Source organism: Pelecanus crispus, chromosome 8 (genome assembly GCF_030463565.1).
Source record: "Pelecanus crispus isolate bPelCri1 chromosome 8, bPelCri1.pri, whole genome shotgun sequence".
NCBI lineage: Eukaryota > Metazoa > Chordata > Aves > Pelecaniformes > Pelecanidae > Pelecanus > Pelecanus crispus.
The window spans coordinates 6,579,730-6,591,124 of record NC_134650.1 but is presented as its reverse complement, the minus strand read 5'-3'; the positions used below and the strand labels follow the sequence as shown (position 1 = coordinate 6,591,124).

Genomic DNA, 11,395 nt, shown 5'->3' with positions numbered 1-11,395 from the left:
ATTTTCTTCCTAGTAGCAGGCACAGTGCTGTGGTTTGGATTTAGTATGACAATAATGCTGACAACACACATGTTTTAGTTGTTGCTAAGTACTGCTTATGCCAGTCAAGGGCTTTTCAGCTTCCCATGCTCTGCCAGGGGCACAAGAAGCTGGGAGGGGGCACAGCCAGAATAGTTGATCCAAACTGCCCAAAGGGCTATTCCATACCATACGGCGTCATGCTCAGTATGGAAACTGGGGGGAATTGGCCGGGGAGCAGCCATCACTGCTTGGGAACTGGCTGGGTATCGGTTGTCGGGTGCTGAGCAATTGCATTGTGCATCACTTGCTTTGTATATTATTACTGTTATTATATTGTTATTATTATAATTACTATTTTACTTTATTTCAATTATTAAACTGTTCTTATCTCAACCCAGGAGTGTTTCTCGCTCTTACTCCTCCGATTCTCTCCCCCATCCCATCGGGGCAGGGGGAGTGAGCGAGCGGCTGCGCGGTGCTTGGTTGCTGGCTGGGGCTAAACCATGACAGCAAGTCAAGCCGGGCTGCAGTTTCTCATGCAACATCACCAAGAGGGATGTGCCTTGGCCTTCGTTAGGAGCAGTTTTAAACCAGATGCCCCAGGGGGAGTGGGTTGCTGGACCACTGAGATTTAGCCGTTGAGATTCAGCTCCAGTTCCCCTCTCTTTTCTCTATCATGTTAGCTCTCTGCTGGCCTTCACACTTTGTCATAACTCATTCCTGGAAAAGGGAGGGTGGGAACGGAAATACTCCAGTAGACGTGTCTCCGCGGATTTACAGTTCCACGGTGCATGTAGTCAGGGGAAAGCCAGACTCCTCCTGGTTTTAAGCACCAATACAAATCTTCCCTGTTCAATTAGAGCAAACCTGTGCTGCCAGCTACCACCACCGACTGCCACATCAAAAAGGACTAAACCTGGCCAGAGGGGCTTCTGATCAGGAAATCAGATTTTCTAGGGTCTGGAAGAGTCAATATGTTGGATCAGATTTACCTGCTGGCTGCCGTGACAGTCCTGGGAGTCCTGGAGCAAGGTAGGGACCATCGGATACACATGCCCAAATATTTGCTGGGTCAGTCTGTTGCACCTCCTCTGATTTCCTTTCACTTCACATATTTCATTTCTGTTGTTGCCCTGGCACTTCCCTGCTTTTCAGACAGTGGACTGATATCTTGTCTGGGTTTTGAAACGTATTCAACAAAACAAGTGCCTGGGAAGCCCTTCCTCTGAACTGACCTACCTCCTCAGTTCAGAAGTTTCTTGGTAGATCTCCTCTGCAAACATGTAGAATTTCTTTCTTTGAAAAATGGGTTTACAGCAGTTCCTGAGGTTTGTGTGGACGTTAGCATAGAAAGAGCACTGTGGTGCAGAAAAGTGGAAGAACGGGCTGCGGTGGGTCACACAGCACATCTCCTGGCTGCTGTCCCACATTGCGTGACAATTTAATTCAGTGCCCAGGTGGCTTATCTGTGGCATCGGTTCCCTCCCTGCTCAGCTATCAAGATTTAGAAGGGGAAAAAATTAAAGATTGAAAAAACCTTAAAATCATCAATAACAAAGTGCATCTGAACTGTGTGACAATTTCTATAGATAACAGGTGATCTGTTAATTATGCAAGAGAGAAAGCAGGTTCCTGCTGGTGGTACATGACTGCATACTCCTCGCTTCACTGTTGCACTGGGTCACTCCTTTTCCTTGTCTGAAACGTACCTGGGATTTTCATCCAGCTTTCTCTGCTATGTGGGGGTGCAAAGTTAGGAGGAGACCGCAGACCTTTTGCCCCTACCTCTGGCAGTCTCCTGGCCCCACTGCGTCCAGCCAGAGGACTGACCACTGCTATTTTTCTCTCTTGCTGCAGGCTACTTCTTCCTCCAGGTGATCTACGCTAGGAGGGTGTTTGGCATTTCTCCTCCAAAGATCTCAGGCCCACCTGAATTTGAGAGGATCTTTCGAGCACAGTAAGAAACTCCTCTTATAAGATGCTTGCCAGATCTCATGTCTAATGGCGCTGCCCGTCCTCTGCTTTGCCATTCATTTCTCGGGACTGTAATTCAGCAGTTACCTCCCTAGGGGTTAACTTAATGGGCTTAAGATTCCACATCAGGACTGGGTTGGCTCATGAGTCCTAAACACAGCAGCCATTGCTGATAGAAATCACACAGGAATCTCTGCTGTAGAGTGAAGGGCTGCTAAAGACATAGTTGTTGGTGCCTGAGACTTAGGCTGGTTTTAGCCAAGCGGTGTCAAAGCCTCGGGCAGCTTCAGCCCTGCTCTGAACCCCGCTCGTTGGGAAGGACAAGCTCCCAGAGAGATCCTAGCTGGGGCTGGGATGGGGATAGCCACAACCCAGCATCTCTGCCGTGACTTCTGTGCTAGGGCTGCAGTGGGGAGGGAGGCAGAGAGGGAGGAAGCTTCTGCTTTAGCTGTAGCTGAGCACTAAAAAAAAAGCAACCGGGCAGCAGGAGCAGGATCAGCCATCCCCTTCTGTGCTCCTTTGTCAGCCTAGACTCAGCCTCATCCAGCATCTCTTGGTCCTACTACTTTGCCTTTGGGGGGACAGGGCATGGCATACAAGCAATCCAAACAGGTAAGTGCTCCCTCCTACTCCTGCACAAAGCCCAGGCTGCTCTGGCCTTCTCTGCCTAAGATGCATTTCATCCTCAACGTGGCTGCAGCCCGCTGGGGCAGACCTTCCTTGCAGCTTTGGGGCTTTTGCAGCAGGGATTAAGCTGTGGCACTTGGGAAGGGGCACTGGGGGTGGTTCATGGAGCCTTTCTGTGCACAGTCTGACCTGGGCATCTTTTACTTAATTTCCTGTGCCCTAGAGACCCTGTTCCTTCCCCTGTTTAATTCCTGTGAATAAAGGTGGGACGGGAACTGTGGGGAAAGGTGCAAGCCTGGAGTTTTTTATAGTGACATCAGCTCTAAAAAGCAACAGTCACCAGCCTCTGGAAACTGCTAGGGGAAGCAAAAAAGAAAGATCTTCCTCCTTTCCCTTGTTTATGACCTTTCTCTTTCCTGGCAGAGTGAACTCCTCCGAATATTTTCCCATGTTCCTGGCACTTCTGTGGCAGGCTGGGCTCTTCTTCCATCAAGGTGAGAACAGCTCATTACCTGGTTTGTACTGGATGTGTTCCCCTGAGTGCTGGCTCAGTCCTCAGGTCCTGCTCACCTTCTGAACAATAAATTAGGCAGTAATTCTCTCTCTGATGGGAGGGTGGAGCCAGAGGACACAGAGCCTCTATTTCTTCACTTTGGACTACCTGCTTCGCTCAAAGTAGCTCCAAAAAGCCTTTGGAGATGGTCACTGTGATCTCTCTCAACTGCAGGTCTGGCTGCAGCCTTGGGTCTGCTCTATCTCTACGCCCGCTACTGCTACTTTATGGGATACAGGGCATCGTCCTCAGAAAGGTAAACGCCTCTGCCAGCCTGGAATACGTGGTAACCCTTGGGGGTTTGCATTTGGGAACATAATGTGCTTTGGGGACGCTCAGGACTCCTGGCTGCTTTGGGGTCCCTGCATGACTCTGCCTTGCCAAGCTCTCCCCGGGGCATAACATGGGCATGGGTACAGGGCTGGGGCCAAATTCACAGCTACGGGGCAAGGCTGGAGCTGCCCTGAGCCCTTGCAGGTGTGTGTGTGCTCCCTCGAGGCGGGAGCCGGGCACGGGACCCCACGCAGGGGACAGGGGACAGCCAGGGGCTGCTTTTCCACCCTGCTTCTCCAGGGAGGAAGGGGCTGTTCCCAGGCGAGAGCAGTGATGCTCGGTCTCAGCAGGCTCCCTCTCTCCCGCCAGGCTCGCCCCGATATATTTTAGCACTGGAGTTCTCTGGGTTCTCATTGCAGCGTCAGCCCTGGGCATCTTGCATTTCTTCCTCTCTCACTACATGGGGCTGAACATCAACATCCTCCAGCTCCTCACAGCGTGACCTGCTCCTCTGTCCCTCGTCGGTGTGCTCGCCTTCAAGTCCTGCTCCCTCCTGCCCACGGCAACAGACTGGCTGTACCTAACACAGCACAAGCAACAAATCCGCCCTCACCTGGGTTTTTAACACCTCCCTCCCCGCTGCCCAGCACCGGCATGAACTGCTGAGCTCTTCAGGAGGTATTTTTCCTCCACAAGCACTCTTTGTGCCAAGCGCTCCGTATCTGGCAGCTCCATCACACCTGATGCAGAAACAACAATGCTCCAAAACAAAGAGAATTTTAGGAAAACCGGACACATAAAGGAAAACTCCTCTCAGCCTGAGCTTCCCAGTGAGCTGCCCCAGGGAATCGCCATGTGTTCCCCTTCCTCCAGCGGCTCTGCCTTCAGCCCAGGCACCGAATGCAGGTTCATGCCAGTTTTCCAAGGCCCACACCTAAGAAAGGCATTTGTTTGAAACCAAATGTGGGCTGAGGCAAGGGATAAACCGGAGCAGCCACCAACACGTTGTGCAAAAGTCTGTTAGTGCCCTCGTAATGGTTATTAGCCATTGCCCATGAGCAATACTGTAAATCAGACTGTGGAAACTCCTAACTACTACTGCATGTATAACTTTGAACACTGCTGAGTGACAACGTGCGCAAATAAAAAGGCATTGAGCTTGCTGTGCCGGGTGTCTCCTTGTGGGTCTGCAATTAGCAGAGAACAAAAACATGAGTGTTTGAGCACAAGGCGGCTGCCTTGGTTTCCCCACCGTGCAGTGCAATGCAGCCTGTGACCCTACGTCCCGTGGGAGGAGAGCTCTGAGTAAGGAGAAGCTGATTTTCGGAGGTGCTGAGCTCCCGGATTGGGGGCTGAGCTGCTCAGCACCGAACAGTGGTCCCCACTGGGTGGTTCGGCTGGTGCTCAGGTCCCCCTCCGGGCTTGGTCCCCCTTGCAGCAGGAAAGGCTGGATTTTCACGGGAGCTCAGTGTTCGCAACGCTGATGCTTTTGGCCATCGGTCTGCTGATGTTAGCGACGCAGCTCAGAAAACACCAGCAGAGCTCCGTGCCATCGTCATGGGGGGACTTCACGCCGAACCCGGAGAGCAAAACTAACTGCATTAACGTGCTGCCAATCTAACCACATTCTAAAGCCCATTGTCCTCCCCTCCCTTCCCCAGCAGTCTGCATATCTAGACTGTAAGAACAAAAGGCAGGGGCTTTTTGGAAGAAGTGATTAATTTTTCACGTTGTTTCATTTCCTTCCCTGCATTTTAAATTGGTTTATCTTGCAAAGCCCCCAGTCCATTTCCCTTTCAGGCTCTCCTGCCTTGGAGGCATGCTGCCACGTTGAAGTTTGCAAACACTGCAGGGGAAGGCTTAAATCCAAACAAAAATAACTGTGCAGCACTTGCCTCTGCAAAGTTTTCAGTGCAGCGGGGCCCCATCCTCACAGGAACCCCCGGGTGTCACAGCAAGATAAAAAAGCAACAAAATAACTTTTTTTCTAGCAGCTTTAGTAATATACTTTGGAAAAGGCTGAGCGTCATTTAACCCCAGCTGTGCCTTAGCAAGGCCAAAGAAGAAGAGACACGCCACCTGCCCCCAGTGACATTTTACTTAGCCATTACATTAACACATCCCACCATCTCCTGAAGTTAATTCTCAGTCCTCACCTTTTAACCAGCATAACCAGTCACCTCCCAGAGGGTTAATACAGAAGGACCGGCCGCAGCCGCCGGTGTGGGTCCTGGCTCCGTGTCAAAACCCTGCTGCCTTGGGTTAGTCCAAGCTGGTGCTCACCGGTTCTGCAGACACAACCTCCATCTTTTACCCTAGAACCGGTTTTCTAACCGTGCCGTATCGGCCCGGAGCTGCTACCGGCCTCAGTCCTGCTGGTCTCGGCTCTGTGCGTGACCGGGCTGCAGAATGACTCAGGAGAGAAGTTAATGATTCAGCAGCGAGTCTGTGGCACGCCGGCTTCTCCTCCTGGATGCACGGAAGACCATTAAAAGTCTTGGTGCAGCACAGCCAGGCTCTGGCCCCGGCTGCCCGCCGTGGCTAGCTCTGCCACGGAGAAGCTGCCCAGCGCTCCACACCCTTCGAACAGTTGTCAGAGGGGTCGTTTCAGGTGCCTCTAGCAGAAGGAAAGCTCCTCCCCTCCACCCAGGGATGCTGTCAGGACTCTGCTACTTCATAACTGGCATCACAGAAAATCACTCTGTGCAGGACCGTGGTTTAACGATGCAGTCGATGGTTTCAGGATTTCACCCGATGCAACACGCTGCACCGGTGCTGCGTGGAACCGCTTTGCCCCCTCGCATCTGCGGCGGAGATGCTGAGGAGCCAGGTTTGGGCTGGCAGGGTGGGTGCTGGCTGGGACAGGGTCTGCCCGTGTCACCCCGAGGCCAGGCGGCTCCGGGGTCACCATCCAGCCGCCAAAAAGACCGCCCCGTCAGCTCCGGCACCCCAAGCGCCCGGTAGCACCGGGGCGGCTGCACGGCGGAGCGCAGAACCGCGGCCTCCGCTGCCGGGGTTCCAGGCCCCCCGCGGCTGCTCCCGGCCCCTCCCCGCCTGCCGGCAGCCGGGCTGGGGGAAGGAGGGGTCCTTCCCGGCCTCCGCAGGCCCCGGCCCCGCCGCCCCCGGCTCCGGCCGCCGCCGCTCGGGAGAGGGCGCCGGTGCGACGCGGCTGCGGCCGGCGGCGGGGGGGCGGCGGGCCCGGGGGGCCCCGAGGGAGGGTCTGGCAGCCAGCTGGTCCCGGAGCGGCGGCCAGGGACCCCGGTCGCTGCGCCCCGAGAGGCGGCCGGGGCGGCGGGCCCGCAGGCTGCCGGCACGCTGAGCCCGGCCGGGGCGGCTCTCGTACGCAGACCCTCCCGCTCCAAGTTTCCTCTGTGCCGGGCCAGGCCCTGGATGAAGGTTATTGGGGTGGGGGAGCCCTGGAGCCTCGCACAAATCTCCTGGAGACGGCTGCAACAGACATAAGAGCCCCCCGTGAGCGCTTTGCGGATTCCCGGGCTCCTTCCTGCTTCCTCCCCTTTCGGCTGCCAGTTCACTGCCAGCAACAGGGAAGAAAAGGTTTGGCAGGGAAACAAAGGTTTGGCGTGAGAGATTTGGAAGCAAATCCACTCTGGTACTACCACAGCCTCCCAGGCGAAGCAGCCAGCCGGACGGGAGGCCAGCAGGGAGCAAAGGAAACCTGCAGAACCAGCGAGAACTTTTTTTATCGCCAGAAACGCACGGGCTGAACTTGCGAACAAGCCTCCGTCCCCCGACGGGGCTTGTTCCCACACGAGCGAAGGAGTGACGACGCAAGCGCGCCGCTCGGCGCCCCGACGAACCAACTGCCATCCGCTGCAGGGGTGGCCGGCGCGCAGGTGTCCCCATTTCTGTGTTCGTAGGAACCTCGCCAGGCTCCTGTAAGGCTTTCGTACCACGTTGCAGAAGTGTGTAGCTTATTTTTATCTCGAAAACTTCAAGGGCGCCCACGTGTACTTTCCTACCCGTCATGTGACGGCCCGTACAGGATACGTGCGCAGGGAGGTCTGGTGCGCAGGCACCGGCGGGTTTGCACGTGGCCCCCAGCACCGAAACACTGTGCCCTGGGACTGAGGAAAACGCACCCTTCTCCCGAGCCCGGGGAAGAGCAACCTGGTCCCACCAGAGCGCGGCTTGGTGGGACGGACATGGAGCACATCCTTGGATTTCCTCAGGAAGCAGCACCGCTAACTTTCTTTGGGGGTGTGTTTGCGAGGGGAAGGGCCTGTGGGGCTGGGAGAGGAGGGTGCAGCTGGTGGCCCTGGCTTTGTGGCACTGGCATGTCACCCCGGTTTCCATAGCACCAGCATCCATAACACAGGCCGAGGGGAGGGAAAGAAGTAGGTCAGACTGGGCTAACAATACCCAGACGTGTCTGTCTACGGCTCAGCCTGATCCGGGAATGGGGGTGAAACAGCGGAGAAAGAGAGAGGGAAAAGAGAAAAAAAAAGGAGAACACAAAGTGTCCATAGTTTGAGCAATGCATTTCTGTCCCTCAGAAAAATAAGGACCTTTTAAAGCCACCTTTGTGTGTCAGTACTGAGAGATGGAGACTAGCACCCACCTCCTGCCCATCTGACAACAGGCTACAAGGGAATTCAAATGCTAATTTGGAGCCAGACTTCTCAATGGGTCTTTATTTCTGCAGCAGCTCTAGAATCAGAGCTCTGGGGAACGAGCCGGCTGGAGCTGGGAGGATGCTAGTCTGCAGAGCAGTACTGTGGGACGCTTTCCTTTCCCCTCTCCATTCCTCATCCTGATTTTGTTACCCCCTTGCCTTAGTTTTACTTGTTTACATTCAAGTGACTTCAAGGGCAAGGAAAAAGGCAGTCACACTGGAGTTGTGTAACTGAAATAACTGCGGTAGTGACCCATTTTATGTGCTGAGTCTGCAGAGGCCTTGCTGTCAACATAACAGCATTTTGGTGCTTGCATGTGTGCAGCACGGTCGTTCTGAATGATGTATCCATCAATGCCAAAACTGAGGGGAACGTTACGGGCAGGAAGACCCAGAACCCTCTCGATCCAGGTAAACGTACGGACACACAGAGCAGCGGGGAGCATAACGCAGCAAGATCAGAGGAAGGAGGAGTGCTGTGCTTTGGGGGAATAGGAGGGTGTAGGTGCAAGAGCACAACCCTGACTGGAGAGACTGAGATGGCCTGGGGCGAGGAGCGTGACGCCGGCTGACCCGCGTCATGCCTGCGGTTTGCGCACGCTGCGTTTGGCTTGAACGCCACACGGTTGCAGAAGAGATGCAGCCATGGATGGGGGCACGGGTGCTTCAGACAGGCCTGTGAGAACAGGCCCCTCGCCCGCAGGCAAATACTCCCTTTACGTTACCACGGGCCACGGCCCTACACAGTAAAAACCATTCCAGAGTTAAGATCGTGGGGTAAAATCCAAGCAAAAACAAAGCTATGTGCCACTTTGTATGTTAGCAGCTCAAGACAGGGAGGCCAGGAAAATCCACACTCTAAGGTTACAATTTGCCTCATCTTCACCAGTTTTATACCTCCCAGTCATTATCACTTGTAAGTGATAAAAGCACCAAGAATTCATCTTTCCCCTGGTGAGGGCAGAGCCCTCAAGGTGGACAGGGCTTAACGTGCCCTTTTGTGAATGTCCTCCCTCCAAAGGAAAACTCAGACATTTGCTGCGGTAGCTTAGCAGAGAGCGTGCCCTGCTCCGGTCCTCGCCGATGCTGTGCCCGACTCCGCGTTCAGGGATTTCCAGGGTCTAAGAGCTAAAGGTAAAAGTTAGGTAGGAAGAACAAAAGTAGGGTCAGCACTCAGGAGGACTCACAGAGCACTCCTGGAGTGAGAGAATGAAAGAGGATCTGTGCCAGCAGCATGTGCATCAGCTGTATTGCTTTGACATTGCACTACTTCACAAGAGAAAGCTGGGCGACCCCAAACAGCTAAGCAACATTACCTGCAAGGGGTGGAAGTCGGAGATCATCATGTCAGCAAGAACGAAACCAGTGAGCTGCTCTGGTCACTGATCCCGAGCCTGTGGTTGGTGAGTGGCTAAAATAGGCTCCGTTTCATGAATGCAGGTGGCTAGAATAACAAGAGCTCAGGCACGGTGTTATCTGTCCTGATACAGATACTGCAGCACATTCTCTGACGACCGGATTCAGTCACCCCACTGTAAAGTATTTACAGCTTTACAGCTCATTCTCCTGGGAGGGCATAAAGGAAATGCAGACAAGGTTTGTTGCAAGGGATGCAAATGGACACTTGCCCACCTCTCTCCTGGCGCGTACAGGGCTGAACTATCAGAGAGCTGTAAATGTTCTGCCTGGGCGAAGAAACCTTCTGTGAGAGCTGCCTGATGAGCTCAGTACAGCACTGCATGGTCAGATGGCTTCTGGGTCAGAGCTGACTCATGCCCACCTAGCTCAGAGTCAGGCAAAACATGCAGATAACTAAAGTATGCTGGTAGAAGACACCTTTTCTACCGCTGGAACTGCATTCACAGCAAGGTTGCTGGCTGTATCAGTAAAAAGAAAAAAGGTATTCTGCCAACTGCCATAATTATAATGCTGCAAAACCGAAATGGTAACAGGCCTGAGTTACACTAATGAACAGAAGAGCATCAGACAGGTGAACTCCCAACCGAGCCCTGAGAGGATGCGATCGCTGAGGGAGCAAAACAGAGGCAATTCTTCCATTTCCTTTTGACAAAGGATGCTGAGCATAAGCTGTGGCTAAGCTGGTGGTGTAAAGGGAAGGGTGATAGATTCAAACAGTACAGCAGCTGCCTCAGAGAGAAGGAGGGACCTGGGTATCTGCTTTTCACTGAAGCAGTGTCTATCAACCCCTCCGATTGGTTTCCAGACCGGCTTGGCTTCTTAGTGAACTACAGATTAGGAAAGCCTGGAAACATGAGCAGCCTCTGCTGCGGACCACCATTTTCAGAGTAATGAATAAAGACAAAACAGGTGAAAAGGAAGAAAGTAAAGGTGAAGTATAACCAAAAAGCCTCTTAAATTGCCCAAAGCAAAATCGAGAGGGAACACTGCATTAGCAAAGCTGTGAATTGGCAGCATTAGCAGATAGCGAACGTGGCCATGTTATCTAATATGGTAGAACACACATCATGCATATTTAATAGCATTGTTTAGCTTGTATTTGTCACAGCACCACAGCTAGAGGCTGCTTCTAAAGCCACGGCTAGCGACAGAAAGGTTATAATTGAATTCTAGGGCTTTTGGCTGGAGGCCACATACACAGAGAAACCTACAAAGCGTTGGTAGTATGAGACTTCCATGCATTCCCCATTTTCAGACCTCAGATGATAAAGCATGTCAGCTGCTAGCCGTATTTGTTGGGAGTTAATCAGGTTTGCAGATTAACTGTAAGATCCTGAATTATACATGCTTATATGCAAACGCAAGGAACATGCAACACATGTAGCTGAGACACGAAGAATGAAGCTTATGAGGGAAGCAGAAGAACAAATGGATAACGTCTAGGTAGGAAAGAGAGAAAGGGAAGACGCATAGAATGATGGGGTCGGGATGATGGATAATGAGTTCTGTAATCTTTTCAGAGCAGGTTATTTAAACTCTGATCACTGTTCCCCCTGAAATGGCAAATGGTGACCCATAAAAGAATTATTGGTGATTATTTTTTGCATTGCAATAACATCTCCAAAACCTATGCAGAGATCAGCATCTGCATCACTTCCAGACAGGCAAAGTGTCTCTATACAGGCTTAGATGCCCATAAAACCCTTGAACCAGAGCTGCAGAGTTTCTCCATTATTTTCTTGCCCAGGAAAGAAACTTAAGCAAGCTAACAAATAGAGATTTATAACTGGTACCAAAGAGAAAGGTCCTGAGCAGGCAGCAGGCTTCAAGGAAGAGCTTCACTTCGGTCCTTTGGTCCAGCTTAACACTTAACACGTCTACTCAGCTTTATGCAT

The 11,395-nt window shown here is 52.7% G+C and overlaps 1 protein-coding gene across 1 annotated transcript; it reads left to right on the top strand.

Moving 5' to 3' along the window:
• The first annotated feature begins 928 nt into the window (after positions 1-928).
• LOC104023705 (leukotriene C4 synthase) lies at positions 929-3,950 on the top strand. Its single transcript, XM_009487883.2, has 5 exons — positions 929-1,053; positions 1,879-1,978; positions 3,046-3,116; positions 3,350-3,431; positions 3,818-3,950. Exons 1-5 carry the CDS (start codon positions 996-998, stop codon positions 3,948-3,950), a joined length of 444 nt encoding a protein of 147 aa, XP_009486158.1. The 5' UTR covers positions 929-995.
• The last annotated feature ends 7,445 nt before the right edge of the window (positions 3,951-11,395 follow it).